This window comes from Mixophyes fleayi, chromosome 3 (genome assembly GCF_038048845.1).
Source record: "Mixophyes fleayi isolate aMixFle1 chromosome 3, aMixFle1.hap1, whole genome shotgun sequence".
Classification (NCBI taxonomy): Eukaryota; Metazoa; Chordata; class Amphibia; order Anura; family Limnodynastidae; genus Mixophyes; species Mixophyes fleayi.
In genome coordinates, this window is record NC_134404.1 from 230,523,203 (window position 1) to 230,548,557 (window position 25,355).

General features: G+C 41.8%; 2 protein-coding genes across 3 annotated transcripts in view; one reads left to right on the forward strand and one right to left on the reverse strand.

Annotated features, from left to right (window-relative positions):
* The window catches only part of SLC22A3 (solute carrier family 22 member 3), a 201,946-nt gene extending 182,862 nt beyond the window's left edge, over window positions 1-19,084 (forward strand). Inside the window, exon 11 of the mRNA XM_075203271.1 lies at window positions 17,199-19,084. Coding sequence (XP_075059372.1) covers window positions 17,199-17,280 — 82 coding nt within the window. The 3' untranslated portion in view covers window positions 17,281-19,084. The remainder of the gene's footprint in view (window positions 1-17,198) is intronic.
* A 3,061-nt stretch (window positions 19,085-22,145) lies between these two features.
* Window positions 22,146-25,355, reverse strand: part of LOC142144427 (plasminogen-like) — a 131,509-nt gene continuing 128,299 nt past the window's right edge. Inside the window, exons 12-13 of one of the 2 annotated variants that reach the window (XR_012689705.1) lie at window positions 22,785-22,901; window positions 22,146-22,371 (exon numbers count right to left, since the gene is read on the reverse strand). Coding sequence is in view for 1 of the 2 variants with exons in the window: in XM_075203272.1 (XP_075059373.1) it covers window positions 22,897-22,901 (5 nt within the window). In the remaining variant the exon portion in view is untranslated. The other variant, XM_075203272.1, reaches the window with a different exon arrangement.

Here is a 25,355-nt window from a genome sequence, read left to right on the forward strand (position 1 = left end):
GGTGATAAGCGTATTAGCCTATGACAGGCTGAACCCTTAGTCAGGCCCTGCCTGTAACTCACTCACTCAACTGCAAGTACTGAGCATTCAAAGATGGCGATGCCCAGGGCAAGAGCCACCAGTAGCCATAGTAACTGGATAGCATGAAATAGCTCTGAGAATTGCACAGCTGTGCTTATTCTAAGGTCTAGAAGCTGTGTCCTGAGCAGTGCAGTACCTGCCGCGTCTTCTAACAATACACAATAGAGAATAGTGTATGGAGACCGTTATTAATGAATGCAAAAGTCACTATGTAAAGTATATTTAAATATAAACATCTGTTGTTTTTCTATTAAGAAATCAAACGATAATCTACTTTCCTGCCGTTTTCCAAATGGAGTTATCAGTGAAGTAATGTGAGTAGACGGCCACAACTTCATGTAAATATAACTTCATATATAGCAGCTAAAGTGATGAATTAAGTACTATCATTGGGACGAGCGAAGACGAAATCAGCCAAATAGAATCAGTTAGATAGTGCTGTTGATTTTCATCATCATTGCGTTTTGTTGCACCAGCTCTCCAGCACCCTCAAGAGATACTCCTCCTGATAGTTGTATATGCCTCTGCGTCCAAGTCTACCTCAGTTGCATTACTTGAACACACCCTTACTATACTCGGCCTACACTTGTCCACCATTTCCGTGCACTATTCTGCTTCTTCGGCTGTAAGGATTTGTAAATGTAAAATGCAACAAATCTGCATATGCATTTTTGGTGCTCGGTGTAGAATACATTTTACACAAAAAACAGACATACATTCAAAGCTAAAACAGCCCCATTATGAGATCAGAACAGCAGCATGATGTTTTCATGAAGCATAAAAAATAGGTTAACCCATGATGAGCTGGGTTTTTCCACTGCATTGCGCCCCCTACACTGTATTTTCCTGCCCCTGTCCTCACTTTTCTCTCTACCCCTTTCTCCCCATCCAACTTTCCCTCCTTACTCTCTCCTTGGCCTCTTCCTACTTCTACTCTTCACTCATCAACTGCCCTTCACAACTTTATATCTCCCCGATAGAGATCAATCTTCATTAATGCCTCAATCAACCCGGGAACACAGGCCTACTTATTTTACTTTCCTCCACACTCTTGTCGGCCTCAACGCTGGGCCATGTGTGTTAGAGCCCACTCCCCCTAGTCCATCGTAGTGTGACCTGAGGGCTTATCTCACTGGACATAGCACCTCTGTGGACCTACTGGTCCCCTGCTTTCTAGGTGCCCACGTTTTCCTCCCAAAGCATATTTTGTGTACTTACCAATCTAAGTAATTCCCTCCCCCATCCCCGTGCAAGGGGCCCCGTCTATACCTTTACCCCACTTAGAGCCGAGCCCGCATAATATCTAACACCTTACCATGCCGCTGAAACTGGTCACCCTTAATGTCAAAGGGCTCAATACGTCCCACAAAAGCACACTTCAAAAACTTCAAGCTGATATCTCTTCCTCCAGGACTCAACAGATCCCACTACACAGACAACTCCCTCTCTCAATCACATAGTAAGTGTCTCCTCAAACACATGATGGAATCGGGACTTTTTGACTGTTGGCGCACACTTAGTTGGTATGGGACTATATCTTTTACTCCTGCCCCCACAAGGTCATATGGTGAAATTATTACAAACCCCTGGTCTGACCATTCAAAGATCATTTCCCTGTTTAGTTAACTAAATGGCTCAATGGGCCGCCCCTCGTGGTGATTTAACGAAACTTTCCTGCGCATAACTCAATTTCGATCCCATGTGAAAGAGGCAATGGCGGATTATTTGACAAAAAAACAAAAACTTCCTCTGGCGCAAAATGGACAATGTAAAAAAATGATGAATATATATATATATATAATACACAGAATACTTGGTGTATATAATGATATTGAATTTCCGAACAGAATAAAGACTGCTGTAGAAATAAGGGATTGCCTATATATCCCTTTCGCCAAAAACAGTAAATACCACTAAAACAACGCTTTAAATTCTATTCATAAACAATAAAAAATTCAAACAAAGAAGGCAGAACTATATAATATTTAAATTTAATAATAATTTAATAATAAACCTAAAAAAGCGAAAAAATGTGGCAGTAAATAGTAACACTAAGACATCGCATATGAAACATATATAATAAAAACTAAAAGATACCAGGAGCGTCCTCCTGGATCTAAAACCTAAAAAACAGACAGGACTAGAAATACATTCCTAATATAATCGATAAAAGACAATCCATATTCAGAAACAAAATAGTAACAGCTGCAACTTTATGTAATACTTGTTTACCATAGCATTCGCTTGTCAATAACTCAGCGTAATTTTGTGTGTTGCAAAAAAGGGGAAGAAAATGTTCAGATAATAATTCACCAGCTAATAATAATAGTAGAGTCTTCCATATAAAGAATAAATATCAGACTTATTTACCCAAATCCTGGGATACAACGATATCTCAAACTGACATCCACAGCCAGCAGCAATCAGTCTGTATTTCTCCGTATAACTGGCTCTGTTCTACAGAGTGTTTAGCAGCTGCTTAATTAGTAACCCAGAAACTGGGGCCAGAGTTCCTTGTGCAGCATGGAAATATTAACCCTTCTTATAGATGTTAATTATTCAGGTTGCCACCTTATGGAAATAGGCTCAGTAAAAGATCAAAATCATAGTCAGAGTTAATTACCAGGACTTCGATAATAGTCATTTGCTCCGGTCTCTACAGTCAGCTTCTCCATTTTCCACATTCAACCTCCTTGCTCCACTAGCAATAGCGACTCGTTTCGTTCTACAGCGAACTTTTTCAGCACACAAGAGCACTGTTTTAGTGGTATTTATTTTTAATGGCAATTTTTTTTGTAAATAACATTCAAGAAGACTCTTCCCCCCTGTTGGTCTGGGAGGCACACAAAGCAGTACGTATAAAAGCTAGTGTAGACTCTCTAAACTCACTTCCTGGGATGCCTTAGCCCTCAAGTGATGACATAACTGACAGAGATCAAGACAGCCATAAAGTCCCAAAAGCCATCTAAAGCCCTAGGACCTGATGGCGACCCGATGTCCTATAATAAAACATTCGCCCCCAGCTTAATCCCGCACCTTTGCAGTCTGTTCAACCGAATCCTGGATGGGGACCACGTCCACCCAGACACTGCCAGGGCCACCATCATTGTGTTTCCCAAACCATGCAAAGACCCCACAATCTGCTCAAACTATTGTCCTATTGTCCTAAGTAAAAATACTAAACACCAATCTCAAAATCTTTGCCAAGACCCTTGCAAACAGGCTAAACCAACTACTTCCTGATCTTATTCACCCGGATCAGGTGGGTTTCGTCCTGTCCAGGCAGGCACTTGACAATACCCGACGGGTCATTGATCTGATGCATCTCATCAAGACCACCAAGACCCCATCGCTTGTGCTTGCCCTGGACGTGGAGAAGGCCCTTGATAGGGTGTGCTGGAAATACATGGCTCTTAGCCTTCAGGAATCTGCCAATGAAACTGAACCTCTGGAGGGTGTCTACGCTCTTTAACGTAACCCCTCCGCTTCAGTTCTAACCAATGGCATGACGTCCCCTCTTTTATCTTAACTAACAGTACCAGACAAGGCTGTCCTCTTTTTTCCCTGCTCTTCGCCCTAGTCACTGAGCCTCTGGCTTGCCGCATCCACTCCAACAAATCTATCTCTGGTATAACCACCGCGACCTCTGAGTATATAATCTCCCTGTTTGTAGACAATCTTATGCTCTCCCTTACCAGATATACATGAAAGACAACACATCCCTAACTCAAAATTCTTTTGGTACCTCCAAATGCGACATTTCATCCAATAATCCCTCCCGTTCCCTCGCACAGGACACCTCTTCCCTTTTGAACGCAACTGCATGTACAACACTAATTATAAAGGAGCTATCTCCCTTCTCTATCACTCCGTCCTGGCTCCACAAAACCCCTCATAGGACCCATACATAACTGACTGGGAAGCCAACTTGCAAGAATCCATAAGTGATGAAAAGTGGGAAGCAATCCACACTCGAATTTGTAAGTGTTCTATCAGTGTGGTAATTAAAGAAAACTCATACATGGTTCTCACTAGGTGGTATCTGGTCCCGACACGCCTATACACTATGTTCCCCACCACTTCAGACGCATGTTTGAGGCAATGCGGACACCAAGGTGATTTCATGCACATATGGTGGGGATGTCCTAAGCTATACTCCTTATGGACAACGGTTAGAGTTTTCATAGCAGAAGTCACCTGGCTCACACTTAACCCGACTCACCTCTAACCTATCTGTGACAGAGCCACAGATAAATTAATTCTCCATATCGGCTGCGCAGCGAATTTTCAAATAGCCCGTAACTGGAAAAAAAGCAGCCCCCCATCCTCACACCAGGAGATACTTAACCGTATTTGTTTCATATCCCAAATGGAATACATCACCAGTCTCCAAAACAACAAGGTGGCATCTTTTCACAAAATTTGGAACACTTGGTATTCGCACCATTCAACACCCCTGCCCAGAGTCCTGTAAAAGCACTCTTTATCCTACCACAGCCATTCACCTATCCCCTTCCCCCCTCTGGCACGTTCACATCCTAATATTCCATTCACCCCCTTCCATATAATAGCTTCATGGCTTAGGTGCAGGCCGCGAGACCTTCCGTGGCTCCTTTTCACACCAGGTCGCTGGAATGGTTGGCATTTTCTCCCTCAGATGGTCTATTATGTTGCTCCAGTTTGTGTTATTTGCATCATATGTACCTTGACTGTATAATTTACTTTTATGTATTGTGCAATGCCATATATGTTTTTTAACTTTATGCTACTTTCAAACTTTTACAAATAAAGAGATTTTAAAAATAAAAAATAGGTTAATCCAAAGGTGCACAATCTCCGTGTTGAGACCCCAAATGGGATTCCAGAATCTGTTTTGGAGGTTCCCTGATTGACAGAAAACCTATAGCTTCTATTGTAAACCATCTCATTTGCCAGAGCAATGACTTATTGACACTTGATGTCCCATAAATTATTGAGCACCAGTTGATCAGGTAGTGACCCAGTTGAGGGCTGCCTATTGCCTTCCAGTGGTCTATACTCTATACGACAAGTGAAAGTAATATTTTGTTTTTTGTTTTCAATGATTCTTGTTGTGTCCTTGCTACATGTGTGACCTGGGGGCAGCCTAACATGCAGCTAAACCTTCCTGCTGTCCATTAAGCTAACAAGTCGTAGAAATCTGAAGAATTGGGAATTTATTGAAGTAGTAGGATATGCATGGTAAAACTGAGAAAACAGACAATAGAGCATAGAATTACAATATGAAATCATTACACAATATAATACAAATACCATTTCTAGTTCACAGCACAGTTTGGTAAAATTAAGTTTGTCCTTGTTATGGGATATTGATGTAAACCACCAGGTGGAGCGCACATGATGTTAGAGCACATAACCAGTAGTAAACAGTGCTGAAGGCATGACAAACCTTTTCTGAATTTCATGTGTTTCTATCATCATGATCATCATTTATTTATATAGTGCCACTAATTCCACAGCGCTGTACAGAGAATACAAACAGATTGATCAGGCAACTGTGTCAATTCATGATCTCCTATTTTTCATGCACAGGTTGTGTTATGGTGTTGTATTTCATAACCCAGTCACAAATTGTGTGTATTTTTATGTGTATAACAGAATAGTTAGTCATTATTTTAATCATTATAATGTGTATATATATATATATATATATATATATTTCATGGGCTGTCAGTGTATGCTCGCACTTGTAGTGTCACAAATGCATGCTCTGCATTAACATTATCCTGGTACCAACCAGCCAGAGGTCCCGGGAGGGACCCAGTGCAAGTCAACATTGAGCCGGTCCTCTGTAGCAGCTGGGGCCAATCGCTTTTTCGTTTCCCCCCTCCCCTTCTAGAGGGCTGATTCCGATGCTGAGTTGATTTCGGCTCTTACATAGTGTAGGGTAAAACTGGATATTTCTGATAAGATTTTACAGTGAGTTTGGCTAATTGTCATTGCTGAAATAGAAATACTAGGTGGGGGAGCTCTGGAAGGAGTGGAAAACTTGTTGGTGACCACCAGCTTCAGTAAGGAAACATGGAAAACATCAGGAATATGCAGGGAGGGAGGCAGACTTAACCTAAAAGCTACTGGATTAATGACCTCAGAGATAGCAAAAGGCCCAATGAACTTGGGAGCGAATTTCTTGCTGGGAACTCTCAAACGAATATTTTGAGTGGATAGCCATACCCTGTCACCGATAGTCAAATTTGGGCCAGCTCTTCTCCTTTTATCGTAAGATTCCTTAGATAATCTTAGTTTGTTCCTAGACATGAGAGAAGTTGCAAAATAATGAATATACTGCTGAAACCTCTGAAGGTGATATTTGAGAGAAGGTGGGTAGCTTACGGTGACAGCCATAAAGGACAAAAAAGGGAGAGTTAGAAATAGCTTAGTGGAAATGATTATTGTGACCGAACACCCATGGGTGAAGATCCACCCAGTTATCCTGATTAGCCAAAACAAATATTCTTAAGAATTTTTCCAACTCCTGATTAGTTCTCTCCGTCAGACCATTGGACTGGGGGTGGTATGCAGAGGAAAAATCGAGTTTGATTCCAGATTTGTTACAAAAGGATCTCCAGAATTTGGATATGAACTGGGATCCTCGGTCGGAAGCAATGTGTTCAGGACAACCATGGAGGCGGAATACCTCCTTAATAAAGATGTGGGCTAAGGAGGGGGATGGGGATGGAAGGCCTCTGAGAGGCATAAAATGGGCAGTTTTAGAGAAGCGATCCGTGACCACTAAGAACACTGTACAAGATTTGAAAGGAGGAAGGTCCGTGATGAAATCCATGGAAATTTGCAACCAAGGGTACTCAAGAACTGGTAACAGGAGCAAATGTTCATAAAGTCTCCTTCGGGTGGTCTTGTGTTGAACACATTCAGTACAAGTCGAAACAAATTTCTTTACATCATCAAGTAAGGAAGGCCACCAGCAGTTTCGAGATAACAAATCCCAGGTCTTGCGAATGCCAGCATGGCTGGAGAAGAGGGAACGATGAGCCCATCGTAGGAGTTTGGTAGGAAGATAGGAAGAAATGAAGGTTTTGCCCACAGGACAACTTCTATTGAGGTGTGTTGCGAGATAGGGCATCTGCCTTGATATTTTTAGATCCAGAACGGAAATGATGTTAAAATCGAAGCGGGAGAAGAATAAGGACCATTTTGGTTGCCGAGGATTCAGACAGAGGGCTGTACGCAAGTATAGCAAATTTTTGTGATCGGTATAGATGGTTATAGGAAATTGTGCTCCCTCCAGGATATGCCTCCATTCAGAAAGGGCCAATTTGTTGGCTAGGAGCTCTTTGTCGCCAATACCATAATTCCTTTCAGCAGGTAATAGGCGACGGGAAAAGAATCCACAAGGACAGAGTTTGCTAGAAGGATCTCGTTGTGAAAGCACCGCTCCCGTGCCAATGGAGGATGCATCCACCTCTAGTACAAAGGGGCGTGATCAATCAGGTTGTTGGAGGATGGGTGCTGAGAAGAAGAGAGATTTAAGTATACCAAAAACTTGGGTAGCCTCAGCAGACCAGACTTTAGCATACGCAGTCTTACGGGTCAATGCAGTGATAGGTGCCACCAAAGTAGAGTAACCTTTAATAAACTGGCAATAATATTTGGAAATACTAAGAATCGTTGAGTAGCCTTCAGGCCCGATTGTTGGGGCCAGGGCCTGATTAAGGGTTCTGGCCGCCCTAGGTTAATATGACTGCAGCGCCCCCCCCCCTTCCCCCTCAAGTATATAGGTGTATAGGAATACTCCTGAATATGAATGTTCAGGAGTATTCTCCAGCATTCATATTTAGACAGATTGTGCCATTGTCTCTTACCTGTTCTTGCTCTTCTCTCTTGCAGCTTTGTTATCCTCTCGCTGGCTTCTGGAAAGTTGGGGTCCTGTTTTGAAAATGCAAAATTTTATTATAATGCAAAATGTTAACAAACCCTGAATGATTAGGCTCTTTAGTTTAAACAAAATGCTCCATTATGGCCTGCTAAATGTACCCTATTGTAGGCATATATAAGCAATATCTGAACATTTGTGGTCAAATACAAACCTCTATTAGCCCCATCTCACTAATATTTAGTATTCTAGTGATTGTTGAGACCACAGAGAGCATCCATGTAACCGCCAACACAATCAGGAGATTATGCCCCCCAAAGCTGCTCTATTTTTTAAATACTGCAGCCATTTTCACTACACCCTCTGCAGCCATTGCTCCCCCTGCAGCCATTTTCCTTACCACCTCCTGCAGCTATTTCTCCCCCTGCAGCCATTTTCCTTACCACCTCCTGCAGCCATTGCTCCCTGCAGCCATTGTCATTACCTCCCACACTGCACCCATTCCCCTAGTAGTCATTTTCCTTATCCCCCACCACAGTTATTTTCCTTAACCCCCCCTGCAACCATTTTTCTTTCCTCCCAACCTGCATCCTTTCCCCCCTCCTTGCAGCCTTTTTCCTTAACCCCCCCTGCAGCCATTTTTCTCAACCCCCCTGCAGCCATTTTCCTCAACCCCCCTTGCAGCCATTTTCCTCAACCCCCCTTGCAGCCATTTTTCTCAACCCCCCTGCAGCCATTTTCCTCAACCCCCCTGCAGCCATTTTCCTCAACCCCCCTGCAGCCATTTTCCTCAACCTCCCTGCAGCCATTTTCCTCAACCCCCTCCTGCAGCCATTTTCCTCACCTCCCACCCTGCATCCATCCCCTCTACAGCCATTTTCCTTACCTTCTCCCTGCAGCTATTTTCCTCACCTCCCACCTCTGCAGCCATTTTACTTACCTCCATCCTGCAGTTATTCCCCTCCTCAGTCACATCAAAACCCCCTAGCCACATATATAAGCCGGCCTCATCTGCCCTCCTTCACACATCTCAACCTCTCTCCCTCCCTATAGATTTGTATGGCTGCACCCCCCTCCCTCCCTATAGATTTATATGGCAGATCCCCCCCTCTCCCTCCCTATAGATTTGTATGGCAGATCCCCCCCCTCTCCCTCCCTATATATTTGTATGGCAGATCCCCACCCCCCCCTCTCCCTCCCTATAGATTTGCATGGCAGATCCCCCCCTCCCCCTTATTATAGATTTTTATGGCAGATTCCCCCCCCCCCTCCCTATAGATTTGTATGGCAGATCTCCCCCTTCCTCCCTATAGATTTGTACGGCAGATCTCCCCCCCCCCTCTCCCTCCCTATAGATTTGTATGGCAGATGCCCCCCCCTCTCCCTCCCTATAGATTTGTATGGCAGATCACCCCCCTCTCCCTCCCTATAGATTTGTATGGCAGATCTACCCCTCTCTCCCTCCCTATAGATTTGTATGGCAGATTTGCCCCCCCTCTCCCTCCCTATAGATTTGTATGGCAGACCCCCCCCCTTCCTTCTGACAGCCCCCTTGCTCACCTTTTCTAGTGCTGGCCAGCGTCGCTCCTCTCCTCAGATCAGCAGACAGGAAGTGAAGACTTCCTGCTTCATGGCTGCTAAACAGCGTTGTGGGTGCCCATACAGCAACAGGCAGCATAGTGATTGGCTGGTTGTTGCTGACCACTGAACACCAATGACTTTGATCGTTGCACCCATCCCCTCCCCCTCGCACGCAGACCGACCCCCCCCAAATTTTTGGAAAATAAAAAAAAGTGATTGAAAAAATAAATAAATACTGGCAGCGCCGCGCCCCCCCAAGACCCAGCGCCCCAGGCTGCAGCCTGATCAGCCTATTGGTTGATCTGGCCCTGGTTGGGTCCACTCAAGTATGGATCTTAATTTGGATGGGTCCATCTGTAGCCCAGTCCCGAAAATTATATACCCCAAGAAGGGTACTTGCCTCTGTTCAAAGGTACATTTTTGTAACTTACAGAACAGACTATTCCTTCTGATACGGGACAGAACCTCCAACAAGTGTCTATGATGAGATACCAGGTCCTTGGAGAAGATGAGGATGTTGTCTAAGTAGATTACTACAAATTGATATAAGAGGTGTCGGAAGAGTTCATTCATAAAGCCTTGAAAGACAGCAGGGGCACTGCATAACCCAAAAGGCATGTCCAAATATTCAAAGTGACCATCCTGGGTATTAAAGGCCGTCTCACCCCCCTCTTTTATGCGTACATGATTGTAAGCTCCTCTGAGGTTCAGTTTAGAGAAGATGGTAGCCCCCTTTATACGGTCAAACAATTCCGAGATTAATGGCAGTGGATACCGATCTTCTTATGGTAATGGCATTCAAGCCTCTATAATCAATGCAAGGGCGAAGTTCCCCGTCTTTCTTTTTTACAAAGAAGAAGACTGCACCAGCAGGAGAAGAAGATTTACGAAAGAAACCTTTCCTTAAGTTATCTTGAGCATTCTCCTCCATGGATTCAGGAACAGAGAGAGGATACCCACGGCCTCGAGGGACTGGTTTGCCAGGAATGAGGACTATACTACAGTCCCAAATTCTGTGAGAAGGAAGTTTCGTGGCCTCTTGTTCACAGATATCAGTAAAGGCTTGGTAAGGTTCAGGTAGAAGTGTCAGGGGAAATTTCTTGTGACACTTGGGAGTCTCTTTGGGAACCACCTTTAGAAGACAGTGTGTACGACAGTGTTGGCCCCAAGATATGACCGGACCGCCAGTCTAGAGTGGGGGAATGGAGACGTAGCCACGGTAGACCGAGAATGACCGGATTGGTGGATCTCTGGATTACAAAGAAGGAAATACTCTCCCGATGAAGTGCCCCAATCTGGAGAATGAGAGGAGTAGTACACAATATGATGGATCCTTCAGGGATTTTCCCCCCATCGATGGCAAAAAGGGAGATAGGTTGTTCCAAGACTTGCGTAGGAATGGAGAATTGCTTTACCACAGCGGCTGAAATTAATCCCTGCGGCTCCGAAATCGAGGAGTGCGGACTGAGAAAAAGTGGATGATCCTGTTTCTAAAGAAATGGGAAAGGTAAGGCAATCGTTACTAAAATAAGTAGAGGGAGACTGAGTAAAGAGGCCCAACGACAATGCTCCCGAACACGTTAGGCCTTGTCGTTTCCCTGACGTTTGGGACAGGAATTCAGAAGGTGGCCGCTCTCTCCACAGTACAGACACAACCTGTTTTGAAATCTTCTCTCTCTCTCCTCTCCTCAATCTCCAATTGCATCGTCTCTCTGGAGAAAGAACAGGCATTTGGAAGTTGGGAGTCAAGCGAATCATGCTGTGACGAGATTGTTCCCTCTCAGAATTGCAATCCTTGAAACGTAGATTGATCTTAACGCAGAGGGAGATGAGATCATCCAGTGATGTAGGAAGTTCTTGCGATACCAGTTCGTCCTTTATATGGTCAGAGAGGCCCTGCCAGAACGTAGCCACGAGAGCCTCATTGTTCCAGCGGAGTTTAGAGGCCATGGTTCTGAAGTGGACCGCATACTGCCCCACAGACTGGGTTCCCTGGCGCAGATGCAATAAGCCGGTGGCGGCATTAGATACCCTCCCCGTTTCATCGAAGATCCTCTTGAATGTAGACAAGAAGGTGGCAAAATTGTGCAGAATGGGGTCGTTTCTCTCCCACAAAGGAAAAGCCCAGGCTAAGGCTTGACCAGACAGGAGCAAGATCACATAGGCCTCTGCTGAGTTTAGGTCCCCATCGAATTTAGGCGGATTAGGTATCCGCAACTGAGAGGAGGTAGCTGCTGCTGCAGGTGGAGAGTTGGGAGCCGCAACCACAGGTGCAGGAGGTTCGGTAGCCACCAAAGTCTTCTTAACGGTATCCAACTGGGTAGATAAGCTCTGGAGAAATTTTAGAAGTTGTTCTTGATTGGCCTCTTGTTTCTCTATTCTTCCCACTAAGTGCTCCAGTAGGTCTCTTGCCGCTGAATCCATGGTCAGAGCAAACTGTAACGGATTAGCTGGATTCAGTACTAATCTTCATTAGCACTGGCTTACCTCAGCTGCGGAATCTAACGAACTCCTCTGTGTTTACCAAGAACCGCCGCAAGGTGGAATGGACTTAGCTGCCAGGAGTTGCAGGTCGCGGTCCTCAGGCTCACCTCAAGATGTAGTATAGTGGATGGAGCAGCAGGTAGAGGAGATGTAGTCCAACAGCCGGTGCCAATGAATGTAGTACAAGATAGAAGGGCAGGTGCTGCATGAAGAAATCCGGGTTCGGTACACAGACTGGTGGCAGAGGTACAAGCGGAGTCAAAGAAACGTCAGACAGTCCGGGTAAGGGTAACATTCAAACAGGGATGGTCAGCAAGCCGGGTCAGTACACAGGAGCGGCAGAGAAACTAGGCAAGAGCGAGAATCGTCAGACAATCCAGGTCAGGGTCACAGGCAATGAGAATGGTTAGCAAGCCGGGTCGGTACACAGGGACAGGAGATCCAGAAAGGTGAGACAAGCAGGACTGGTACACAGGAGTTCACACAAGAGCTGCAAGCACAGATATCCAGGAAGCAGCCAAGGTGCTCTGACACTCACCGAGTGTCAGAGTGAAGATTAAATACCAGGTGAGATTCAAATCCCCCGCCCCGAGTTGCGGTCATGTAACCGCCGAACCCGGAAGTGCGGCTTCCGATATCCGACAGCACAGCACTGGAACGGAGGAGAGGTAAGTCCGTAACAGACTACTAGTAGTTTACAACAATTGACTGTTAAACAATCCTTTGCAAGAGGAAGCAAGTATGAAAGCTTTCACCCAGTCGCAAAGCGGATCACAGACGCCATGGCAAGTATTAGATCTGCGTCCAATATCCACTATTAATGCAGTTGGTTTTAGACAGTTACCTGAGGTCTTGTGTCCCTGTTACCAAATTCCATCACAACATCTTTGCACTAGAAAATCTATTCCTCGCCTCTACCAGAAGGTTCGTAAAAATGTAATTATTGGGCTACAAAATGCCATTCTACCCAATGTACACTTAACCACAGATAAGTGGACAAGCGGAACTGGGCAAACTAAAGATTATATGACTGTGACAGCCCACTGGGTTGTTGATTCACCTTCACCAGCAAGAACCGCATGTACCCAAGTACATCACATTTGTCAGAAGCAGGCTACTCTGTGTATCACCGGCTCCACTAAATGGCATACAGCTGACAATCTGTTACAAAAAAGGGATGTCATTGCAACATAGCTTATCCCACTTGGACTCTCCTAAGGATATGTCATTTCTGATAACGCCGCCAACATTGTGAGAGCATTACAGCTGGGTGAATTCCATCACATTCCCTGTTTTGCTCACACAATAAACTTGGTGAACTTGGAGAGCTTTTTATTAAATGACAGGGACGTGCAGGAGATGCTGTCTGTGGCCCGTAAAATATCTGGACATTTCTGGCATTCGGCAACAGCGCGTAGGAGATTGCAGCAGTTACAAGAGTAATATAATTTGCCCTGCCACCAACTGAAGCAAGAGGTGGTGACCAGGTAGAATTCCACCCTGTATATGCTTCTGCGGATGGAGGAACAGCGAAAAGCCATCCACACTTACTCTACAAGGCATGACATTGGGAAAGAAGGGGGGATGTATTCTAGTCAAGCACAGTGGAGAATGCTTTCCGTGTTGTGCAAGGTGCTGAAACCATTCAAAGTAGTCACCTGTGAGGTGAGTTCAGACACTGCTAGCTTGAGTCAAGTGATTCTCTTAATTAGACTTTTGGAAAAGCAGCTTGAGAAACTGAAGGAGGGGATTAAACAAAGCAAATACGCTAAGTATGTCGGACTTGAAGATCAAGTACTTTATTTGATTAGTTAGGATCCAAGAGTTATCAATATCTTGAAATCGGATCACTACATTTTGGCGACTGTGCTTGATCCTCGGCTTAAGAATTAAGTCTTCTCTTTGTTTTCAACTGTCCCAGATCTGAAGAGATGCAAGGAACTCCTGGTGAGCAAGATGACATCTTAAGTGTTACGTGACAGGAGGCATCTCCTCCTGCAGTTTCTCAGTCAACTGCCGCTAGGAAAAAACTTAGCTTTCCCAAGAGACCTAGGGATGATGGAGATGACTGAGCACAACATTTTGACATCTGGTCTGGTCTAAAAGAATTGACCAAAAGACGTGACACCTGTGCCGTAACTCCACCTGTTCCTACTATCAACATCCTAAGGATGGTGGAGGATTATTTTCACGACTGCATAGAAATAGATACATCAGACAGTTCCTTTACATACTGGGAGGAAAAAAATTTGGACACTCATGTGCCAACTTGCTTTGCACTGTCTAAGCTGCCCAGCCTCCAGTGTGCACTCGGAAAGAGTTTTCAGCACAGCCGGGAACTTGGTCAGCGATCGGCGTAGGAAGCTACTTCCTCAAAATGTGGAAAAGATGAACTTCAAGTTCCACATTGAAAGGGCAATTACATCAAAATACTGAGACTTCTGTAATGGTGGATTCCCGCGGTGCTGAATTAATAATGTGTGAGGATGATGTACAAACTGATTAGGGTGAGGATGAGGCTGAGGATGATGACGGCGCTACGGACACTGGGTGGCGCCTTATAAATAAAAATAATAATAATGACAACAACATCTTGCCACATTAGAGTTCATTAACAGCACTGTTACTTTAGTTGCCTTAAGGCCATTGTTAGCTTGTTTTTTGGGGGCCCAAACAAATCAAGCACATCAGCCTCAAAAGTGGCACTCCTTGTCACTGAACTGCTTGGTTTGTTAAAGTGTGCATGTCCTTTTTAAGATCCAGCATAAGGGTGGGTGGGAGGGCCCAAGGGCAATTCCATCTTGCACCACTTTTCCTTTCAGCTACCGCTGTGTGCCAATGTTACCTACATGTGCTATATACTGTTGTGTGCTTTGCAAAAATATTAGATACCCATTATGATGCAGATGACTCAGCACAACATTTTGACATCTGGTCTTGTTTACTGTAAAAGAATTGACCAGAATTAGTGACACCTCTGCTGTTACGCCAACTGGTCCTACTATCAACATCCAAAAAATGGTGGAAGATTATTTTTAATTTTTTTGAACGGTATAAAGATAACAGTCAACAGTTTTATTAACAAAGAACAACATTGCTTGCAGAAGTAATGTAAGCATGGATGTCTGTGACAGGATGAACCGCCTATGCCACCCTGTCTGTTGTTGGGAACCGGCTGGGCTTACTTTGCCACCGTTCCTTTACGTTATCCCAATTGCACCCTCTTGCCGCAGTAGGAGGGGCTTACAATGCTGCCACCACTGAGTTCCTTCTATGGCACTCAGAACCCCTGTTCCTTCTGGGTAACTGACGCTGCGTTCCTCGTTGCTGATGTACCTGGGCTGGTACTCCTGACCTGTCACTATAGATCAAGGTTGCTGTGGATTGATCCCCCCTGGCCTATCACAATGACCAGAGCTACAGATAGCAGGCAGAGTGGTGGTACTAGAAAGCTTGGGTCCAAACCTCAGAACAGCCAGTGAATGGATTAGATTTAGGGTCTAATTGGCAGGTCACAGGCATACAGCAATATTGAAGATGTTTTCAAGCAGGTTGATGAAGCAAGATGTTTATTTGCTCTCACTGGTTAGTGGTACCAGTGATCAGGTCAGATGTTGAAATCAGAAGAATACAATTCAGTGTACAAGTCAGTGCATTTATACTGATTTGAACACAGGCCGTTTTTAGATTCAGGATGTACTCTATTTACACAAACATGGATTTACATGCATTGCAAAGCTAAATTTGCGCTTATCTATGAAATTCACTCTGGACAAAAGGCCACACAGTAATGACCCCCTGCTGGGCCTTTGGCCAGAGCAGGCATGACGCTTCATCACAAAACTTCGTTATCACTTCCTGCTATCAGACTCCCTTCCACATATGCCTAATTAGAGGTTTCCACTAGCAACCTTACAAATCCCAGACAATGACACTTCCATACAAAATACATCCCAATACACCCAAGACCTCCATCCACAAAGGCCCTTTTTATCAGATATATGCATCAGAAATAAGGCATATCTTTTAGTAAGGTGAAAACAGGAAAAAACAGTTTCTACCCTGGTCTCAGAAATAACGATTTCCTATCTCAGAATATATACAATACAAAAAATAAGTGTATATGCAATTATATAAATAAGCGGCCTGCGCTATTTGCTTTAAATAAATTTATGCCAAAAGTTATTTAATAGTGATCCAGTCAAAGTGTTTGTAATCTGCACTTTACGTCAAAGGTACCTAACTATATTATAATTTTTTGGGAATTGGGGCTGATTCAAAGCTCAGTGATGAACTTGCTTTTTGCTGTGAATTACAATGGCTCTTTTTAATGCATTGTCTGGCACCCTTGATTGGTTTAGGTCTGATAAAAGCACGCATCCCTGGGAGGGGTGGGGGGCGTGGGGAGCAGCACTCGTCGCCATGTATTAGCTGTAGAATTACCACAGTTATCCAAGAAACTGGTGGAGCGATCAAATGAACCATAACTGATTTCCTCATCCAAGGACAATTCCATCTTGCACCACTTTTCTTTACTGACACTGCTGTGTGGCAATGTTTTCTAGATGTGCTAGGAACTGCCGTGTGTTTGAGTCATTGCTCTGTCGCTTAGCATCCAGACAGGTCGCTGCAGTCTTTCTTTGAAAGTGTATAAAAATAATAGTGTGACCTGTAAGGTGGTCAAAATTGACTGCAAATGACTTGAAATTAGTGTTAATGAGGTTAATAATAATATAGGGGGGAAAACAAAGCGAAAATATGTGATTTTAGCAAAAAAAATATAGGGATTTTAGAAAAAAATCAGGATCCAAAACCAAAACACGCAAGTTCGATTTTGCCAAAACACGAAGTAATCCAGATCCAAAACCGAAACCAAAACCAGAACACGGTGGTCAGTGAAGATCTCTAGTTAATATGGCTTGTAATGCGTGGAGGTTTGAAAACTGAAGAGAAATAGAAACATATTCTGGGGGTTCTTCAAGACAAACCTCTCGAAGATGCCCTTCTGTTCCGCATAAGGTTTCTGTCCTCCCTGAGCTCGCCATCAGTGTGTTTCTTCTTACTCTTTAGACATTAGTGGTAGTGAGTTTAATGCAACGTTACTATTCTCTTTTATGCTCTAGCTTAAGTCTTGTTTTGACTGAAATATTGCTAATTTGTTTTAAAACTTCTTTTTTAGGCCATTAAGAAATGAAAGGAAAGAGAAGATGGACACAGCTATTTTTGATGGTCATCTAAAATGTGATGTTGTGCGTTTATGACCTTCTTTAAGGCACACCTAAAATACATTATACGTTTGATCAAAATAAGTTTCCTGATAGTTTTGTGAATGGATCTCTAAATATGTATAAATTACTAGCTGTTGAATGGGCCAGAACTAAATAGCATTGTGATGCTACTGAATCCACTAGTGTCAACTATTGTAATCAGGTATTTTGTACAATGAAAAATATAATTGTTTTTGTATAAAATATGTATTTTTCACACAATTATCTTAAGTTATATAAGAAGCTCTAATATATGTTGATAGAGCTTAGTGTAATAGCAGTAAAGCAAACTGAAATATGTTCACTGTGTTCTACACTTTAAAGGGAATATCCATTGGCAGTACACACCTTACCTGTACCTGATTTGTATCTGTTTACTGCTCACAGTATATAGGATGTCCAGGCAGGGATAGAGTGTGATATGGGGGGAAATGTATAGTATACAAGTACTGGCATGGATAAAGAAGAACATATATCCACTAGTTCACAATTGTCAATGTGCTACTTTTTTATTTATTTTTGAAACAAGCTTTTTACTTTCTGTGGAATTTTTGTGGTGTGCAATGTTTTTATGTTTTTATTGTTATTCATTTTGGTAATTTGCTCCCAGTTCTTTGTGTACAACTGAATATGTAATTCATATATTCACATAATTATGTCAATCCAAAGAACATAATAATTATGTGTTACAGCATAATAAGGATATTTATAAGGGTAAAGTTGACTGTGCTGCATAGTGGAACATGGTTAAAAGCTGTATTATAACAACTGGCCAATGCACTGTAAAATCTGAATATGCTTCTGCATTCTCTGCGCATTACAATAGTCATGAGATAATAGGATGCTTTTGTAAGTTATTTCAATATGTCTTACAGAGTTCTGTGTGTACTTTATTATTCTCTCATCAGGGCTCAAAATAATGGTTCTCTTTTATTTTAGTCTGTCTAATATGAAGACTAGGAAGGACACTTGGGTAAATTTCTAAATGTTAGGGTTTCCTAAAGATATACCACTCCCATGGAAGGCATTTATAATTAGATGTAACCCTCCACAATGACAAGAAGAAGAGCAAAAAGTCAAAAAGGCAGTCAGATCAAATTCTACTCCCTAAGAAGGGGGTGGTATTTGACATTCCCAAATATCGGTGGTACTTATTACTGCGATGAAGATAAGGCTGACAATATTTACAGTGACATGGCAATCGCAAACCTGTCATTCCTGACATACTGACAATACCGACTGTCGGTATTGTCAGTATGTCGAGAATGACAGATTTGCTATTACCATGTCACTGTAAATATTGTCGCCCTTTTTTTCATCGCGCTACAGTACCCCACCCCCCAAATATACAGGTTTACTCTTGAATGGAAAAATCAAATACACACTCAGTAATGCTTGCTGTTCAAGTTAAATGTTATAACTATAAAATGTAGCCATTTAAGCTTGAATAGGTAGAAAATACAACATTTTATGTTCTATGTTTTAAACTTTGAATTTTAATTACTAGCTTAACAATTATACCTATACACGTCATGTGGCCAGACAAAAAGGGTATTAAGATACTTTATAGCTTAGTTCGACCAAAAGTTTTAATTATTTGAACCTGGCTGAATAGATCTACATTTCAAACTAGCTTAAACAGTTCAAATACGTCATGATGTGTATTCCTGTACTACTTAGTGTTCTTAGCAACTATTTTGAAATGTTGGTAACAGTGCAAATCCCATGTTCCATTTGTTCCTTCCATCTTTTTAATGACATTGGAGAGTATTAATATGTTTTTTATGGCAGGCCTGAATTTATGGGAAAATGGCAGAATTACTGGGGCAGCAGACCCCTTGATTAAACAACTTTTAATATATATTTTCTTGCATATGTCTTCCACCATAAAATTGTTGATGATCATTTTCTAGTGGCAATGTTATATTATTTCTTTTATACAGATGGGATGTGGTGAGTATGGGGTTTAGAGCTCTACCGAGTGGACAAAAGAATCCTATGGTGGAGGCATAAAAGATAAATATAGGTCTAACTGCTAATAATGTTTAGGAGATTTGGGTGTCTCCCACCTGAAGGCATAACAACCACTATTGTTAGGAACAGCAGGTAAGTGCTGTTTTTATTCTACTGCTGCAATGTTGTTGTCAGCCTGGGTGTGATGACATGAACTTTACTCACCTCCAGTCTAATTTGACATCTGCCCTAATTGGCTTCCATTGATTGCTGCCTGGATAGACCTTTTGCCAGTTGTTTGATTCTGCCTTTCATCTGTGAGACAACCTTCCAGGCGCAGGATTGTGATGGCCGCTATCCGCTTCATTGGACTCACCTACTTCAGCTGTGTTTCACCTTCCAGATTTACAGCTTGATCTTGCTTCTGCTGCTTCCCTTGCACTGTATTGCCCTCCAGCTCCATCCTCTTCTCTACACTGTAAAACTGTTATATTAGTGGAGAGTGGTACTACATTCTATTGCACTCAGTATACCTGCCTTATCTGCCATAGAGATCTCTGCTCAGCCTCCCACTGCCAAGTCCTTTGTCATGCACACCTACCTGAGTTAAGTTATCTCTACTGGAGATTAAGTCCTGGGGAGAACCGAGTACCGGCGAACATATCTGGTTATATAGGAAAGGGGACTGTTTAAGGTGAAACTTAACTCTTAGGGTGATTCGTGACAACAATCATAAGTGATATGTACATTATTTGGCTTGTGACCATAGAACATCGACCCCTGTGATAAACATTTAAACACGAAAAACTAATGCTGGATAAGTAGAGATGTAAGGAGTCTATCCTGACAATTAACTGTAGCCTCCTAGCTTTTGGGCCATAGCCATTCAGCTCAGCCAGAGTCTGTTGGTTACCTTCTGGTCTCCTTTTCCTTATTTTTCACAGATCCTGATTGGTTGATCACTTATCTCTCTCCTGACCAACCAAAGGCATGGTCAGCACTTATAACCCCTCTCTTTCTCTGTGGCCTAGTCTGTAAAAAAAAGGTTCTGTACCTTAGGTGTCTGAACTCCTATGTCTGTTATCAAATTACCTTGAACCAGCCTGGCTTGTTTGACTACTTTTGACTACTTGTGACTCTAGCTTGTTATTCCACTGTGGATATATGCTGCCTCTCCAATCTCTTATTGGATTCTGATATTGGACCTTATCTGCCTGCTCTGACCTTGGTCTATATCCACCTTTGTTCTATCAGCAGTTACCTAGCGAGACTAATCTGGGGGTGACAGCGCATCCTTTTCCCGAAACCAAAGCCTCACTCTTTTATAGGGGTTCCTCGCAAGCATCATGAAATTAAGTCCCCTAGGGTTAGTCAGTGCAATTCAGTAGTAGTGTAATGGTACATTTCCTGATAAGTAAAAATAACTGCTTAAAGGACAGTTAATACTAAATATAAAAATGGTCTGTACACATTTGCAACCCACACATCTGAAGGAATGCCAATCAGCTCCAGAAAAAAAACAATGTCAAATTAGGAATTTGGTTGATCCTAAATAAAAAAAGCAAGTTTTGATTCCTGTCAATGAGTCACCTTTGGCCTGAGTGTCCCCACCAAGAAAAGTTGGGAACATCAGGCAGCAGAAATTTAGCAGAAATAACTCTCTTAGGAGCAGGTAGTAGTTTAATAAAGTGGGAAAGAAACACGTGTAGACATGATGCAATAGGTCAGATATATGAGATTTGTTTCATATGGAGTGTGATGAAATTTAGAATATCTAATGACTGATTGTTATTTTCTGTTGGATTTATGTATAACACTGTGAATATTTTATGTAACCTTTCAAAGTGTATTTCGTTAACTAACATGAGTCTGACCTAGGCAAGTGTCAAAGGTCTTATGAAAGTAGCCAATAGCCACAGATAAAATCTATGAGTAGTTTGTGTATGCAGAGGAGTTAGACTTAGCCAGGCCGAACGAGCAGAGGTGAGAACTCAGGTCTTCTGAAATGCCAGGTCTCAGGACATCCATAATTTACTTCGAAAGCCCTGTGTCATTTTGGGCATCCATCTAACTTAGGTGAAAATAAAATTCCTGAGGTGGGTATGAAGAGTCAACAAGAAATGGTTGAAAAATCCGTTGTATCACTAGTACAGTGTTCATTTCTTTGAGGGGGTCTATCTCGACTGAAATATGTCATTCTTCTCAGTGTGTACTCCTCACACGCCAATTCCTGAACTTGTAAGTAGGGACTTTTTTTATTTTCTGTTTTATTTTCTGAAACTCATTTGTGCAAAATATTGTATGTCTTTGTTATTAGTTTTTGTAAATAAGCCTTGGAAACATTTTTCAGATTAAATAAATTTAATCTAATGTGTTCTCTGTGACTCTTTGTGAATTTACAAAGCCTCGGGAGGCTCATGCTACATGTGTATGAGATTTAAGTGTGAAACATTAATAAGTGGTTCTGGTGAACGTAAGGACACCATAATAAATCTTTTGTGGTGGCAGAAAAGGTGTATTCATTGTTAAGTGACTTAATTGATGCCAGTCACGGCCGGCTGTTCAGAATGCTGTATCCGGGACAGGCTGGGGTGTTTGTGACATGGAGGAACATTATTGACGTCACAAATTTCCTGCACAACTTTGATTCGATCCTCTTATCACGACTCTACTGTTGAGGTCCCTGCTCTTTTCAATATCAATATCCACTCTGTAACCTAACGCTTGCCTCCATTCTCCTCCCCACACTATGACACTGGGCTTCACACATGCTGTTCTGTCCTTATTAACTTAATCACACATGTGGAAAAGTTATTGCCTGCCACAAGCTCAGTATAGTCATCTCCTGCTGCTGTGCACATTGCAGTGATCTCAGTGGCTACAGGTTGTTCTATCTTTGCCTGCTTGGAAAATAATACATCTTAGACATGTTGAAAATTTATTACAATAAGGTGCAGAGACCATAATCAAACACACCTTAAAAATGTGTTTCGGTTGCATAACATTCTTCCATATATAGGTAGATCCTTATATATATGGCCCCCACATGTCCCATAGTTTCTTGGACAGTTTGGAGTTTTGTTGCTGGAAATCTTTCACTTGGAATCAGTAGAATATAGACTCATAATTCATCTACAATAAAATAATTAGTGTGAATTTAGCCATGTAGTTGTTTTACTGTGTTTTGTTTAAAAACAGACAAACAATTCAAAATACATAATGTTTTAAACAAGACCAGGATTTAATCCTTACATGTATACGTAATTGAAATATATCCCTATTATTATATATTTGCTTAGTCAAATATGTTTCTGATTCATTACTAAATGAAATATGAGTGAAATATCTATATATAAGGGAACATGATTGTATACCATTTTTTTAGAGCAGATGCTGAATTTATGTAAATACTGTTTCAATGTGTATTTAGATTTTAAGGAGCATGTCAACTATTTTTTTAATTAAAAATTATGTAGGATCCAAACATTTACTTAGAAGCAGAATCTAGACTACTTTCTGCACACATCAGGAACTGGAGAACTCACAAAGGTGTTATACAAACAGTACTGTCCCTTTGCCTTTGAATATTATCCAGACAGTGATGCCTTGAGAATACGATCTTCAGTAAAGACGAAGCTCCATGTGGATAGACTCCTCTCAATCTACAAGTCAGGGAGAAGAATGTTTAGGGTTAAAAAATCAAAATACAGAGATGGACATCCCCTTTAATCCACCTTACTTTGGTTTTGTCAACCACAGGTTATGTTATGTTAATGTTTTTTTGTATTTAATAGGTCATTATTCTACTTTATGTGTATAAACACGTTTAATATTATTTATGTATTTGATTGAATAATGTTTATCTTGTATGTTCTATTTTTTGTTTTCTATCTCTGCCAAGAATATAATACAAAGTCAATATTTGGTTATGTCTGTGAATTGTCTTATTTTTAATTATTTCTCTGGAGATATTATATATTTTTCTAATGAAGGAAAAAAGTATTATTTTGATATTGACATCTAACATTAAACTAATACTTTCTGTGATGCCACATCTTGCAAGTTGAGTTTGGACTTGAATCGGGCCCTTTATGATTTATAAGTGATGACACCTGTTCCCCAGGGATCTGGCAGAATTGAGAGGCAAGTCAGACCACTTTAAGGCAAAATTTCCAGAATTAGCTACCTAGTACAATTAAAGGAGGAGGTGGAGGAAATCCTTTTAAATATGCAAAACAAAATAGCAGCGCTAGAGATTCGCTCAAGATAAAATAACATCAGAATATATTACCTTTTAGAAGCAATAAAAGCAGTGACTAAGACAGCCATGTGCAGAATCTACACTGGGAGTTACTCCCCAATACCTCAATCTGACAACAGATCAGATTAATTGACTTAATTAATCTGCCCGGTGGCAGAACTACCATTGGTGCAGCAGGTGCGGTGCACCTGGGCCCATTGAGATAATGGAGCCCCGCTGCACGACAGAGGGTCAGACTCAGAACTAGCGAGCTGCGGGCCCCAGTTCCCTCCTCCCTGCTTCCCTGCATCGGGCCCATAACTTGCTAGTTCCGCCTCTTTCCTAGCCTATTATTTTCCCTGTGACATCCTTCTCCAAAAGCACTTTTTTCAAATGAAGGAGTACATCCTTAGAGCATCAAGGGTCTAAAGCACACAGCTATATACCAACCTTGAAAGACCTACATTGATGCAGAGAATTCTATGCAGCTGCCCAGAGAACATTCCTTACAAATGACTCCAGAAAATTTGGTACGTAAAAGTGGAAAAGCCTACTTGGTTTCCTCTCCAGATCAAGCTAGGGTACTTCTGAAGCAATAGAACATATGTGTACAGCAAAGTGAGCAGAGAAGGTAGCCTAAACCAAAGTTCTCAAATTAGTGGAGACCAGGTTCCCGTTCCCCACTGAAGTTATGGGAACTCTGAACTGGCGGGTTGGGTTTACAGTAAAAGGAGTGTGGACAAGGATTGCTTCTCAAGGGAAAGGGTCCCTCTTTTCCGCCTCCTTTTCCTTGCTCAGTCATATACTTTTCCAATTATATAATATTTATATCAAAGAAACACAAATAACAACGCTGGTAACAAAATTGCCCCAAATTATGTGTGAGTTGATGAATATATAAAAACGATATTTGTTAAAACATATCAAAAAACATATAACAACATATCACCTGTCACATAACAGTGAAATGGAAACTACAAGTACCTCAAATATAAATAAACATATGATAGATATCAAGAGTGCTCTAAAATTCAGAATGCAGATAATATCCACAAATAGAACCACACATTTAAGCAATAGAAATCGGAGTAGAATTTCCCTACACTATAGCCATTTGCACACTCCCATTGATCTGTCTTCATCCAATGAGGGTTTGGGCAGATGGTTGTCTATTTTCCCCTCTCTTTTACTCAAACAGTTATTGCGAGCGTTGGAATTATCTTGTAAACTTCTCCCATCAAGCATTTATGTAGAAATGTTTTTAAATATTTTCCATGGTGCTTACCTCTCTCCTCAAAGGAGACAACATATGGACTTATTACCCACTCCCGATGTGATAGGTGTGGTGTAGATGGTACAGATTTACTGCATTGTTTATGGCAATGCCCTCTGGTTAGAAATTTCTGGTTATAAGTGCGAAATATAACATTGAGAGATTTAGTTAATTTTATCCCTTTCACCCTGGAATGGGCTATATTTGGTATTTTCCCCAAGAATCAGAAAAGTACTATGGGTAGTAAGAAGTTGTTATTAGCCATTAGTAAATCTTGCATACTTGGATGCACCGAGATGCCCCCCCTGTAAAGTTGTTTAAAGAAAAGCTTTTTTTTCTCCTTAGAATGGAATGGGTGGAAGTGTAACTGGACAAGGAAGTAAAAGCAGAACGCTTTTTCTCAACGTGGGAAAGCTATATAAATACCTTATCATTAACCACGAAGAAATAAATTCATGAGTGTCTTAAATTCACTTCTTGGTATAATCTAAGGGAATTAACAAGTGACCCACCTATTATATTATCATAGTTTTTTTTTTTTTTTTTAAATATATATGGGAAATTACAAACATATATTGTAGGGTGCTGTTTACCTCTGGCTGC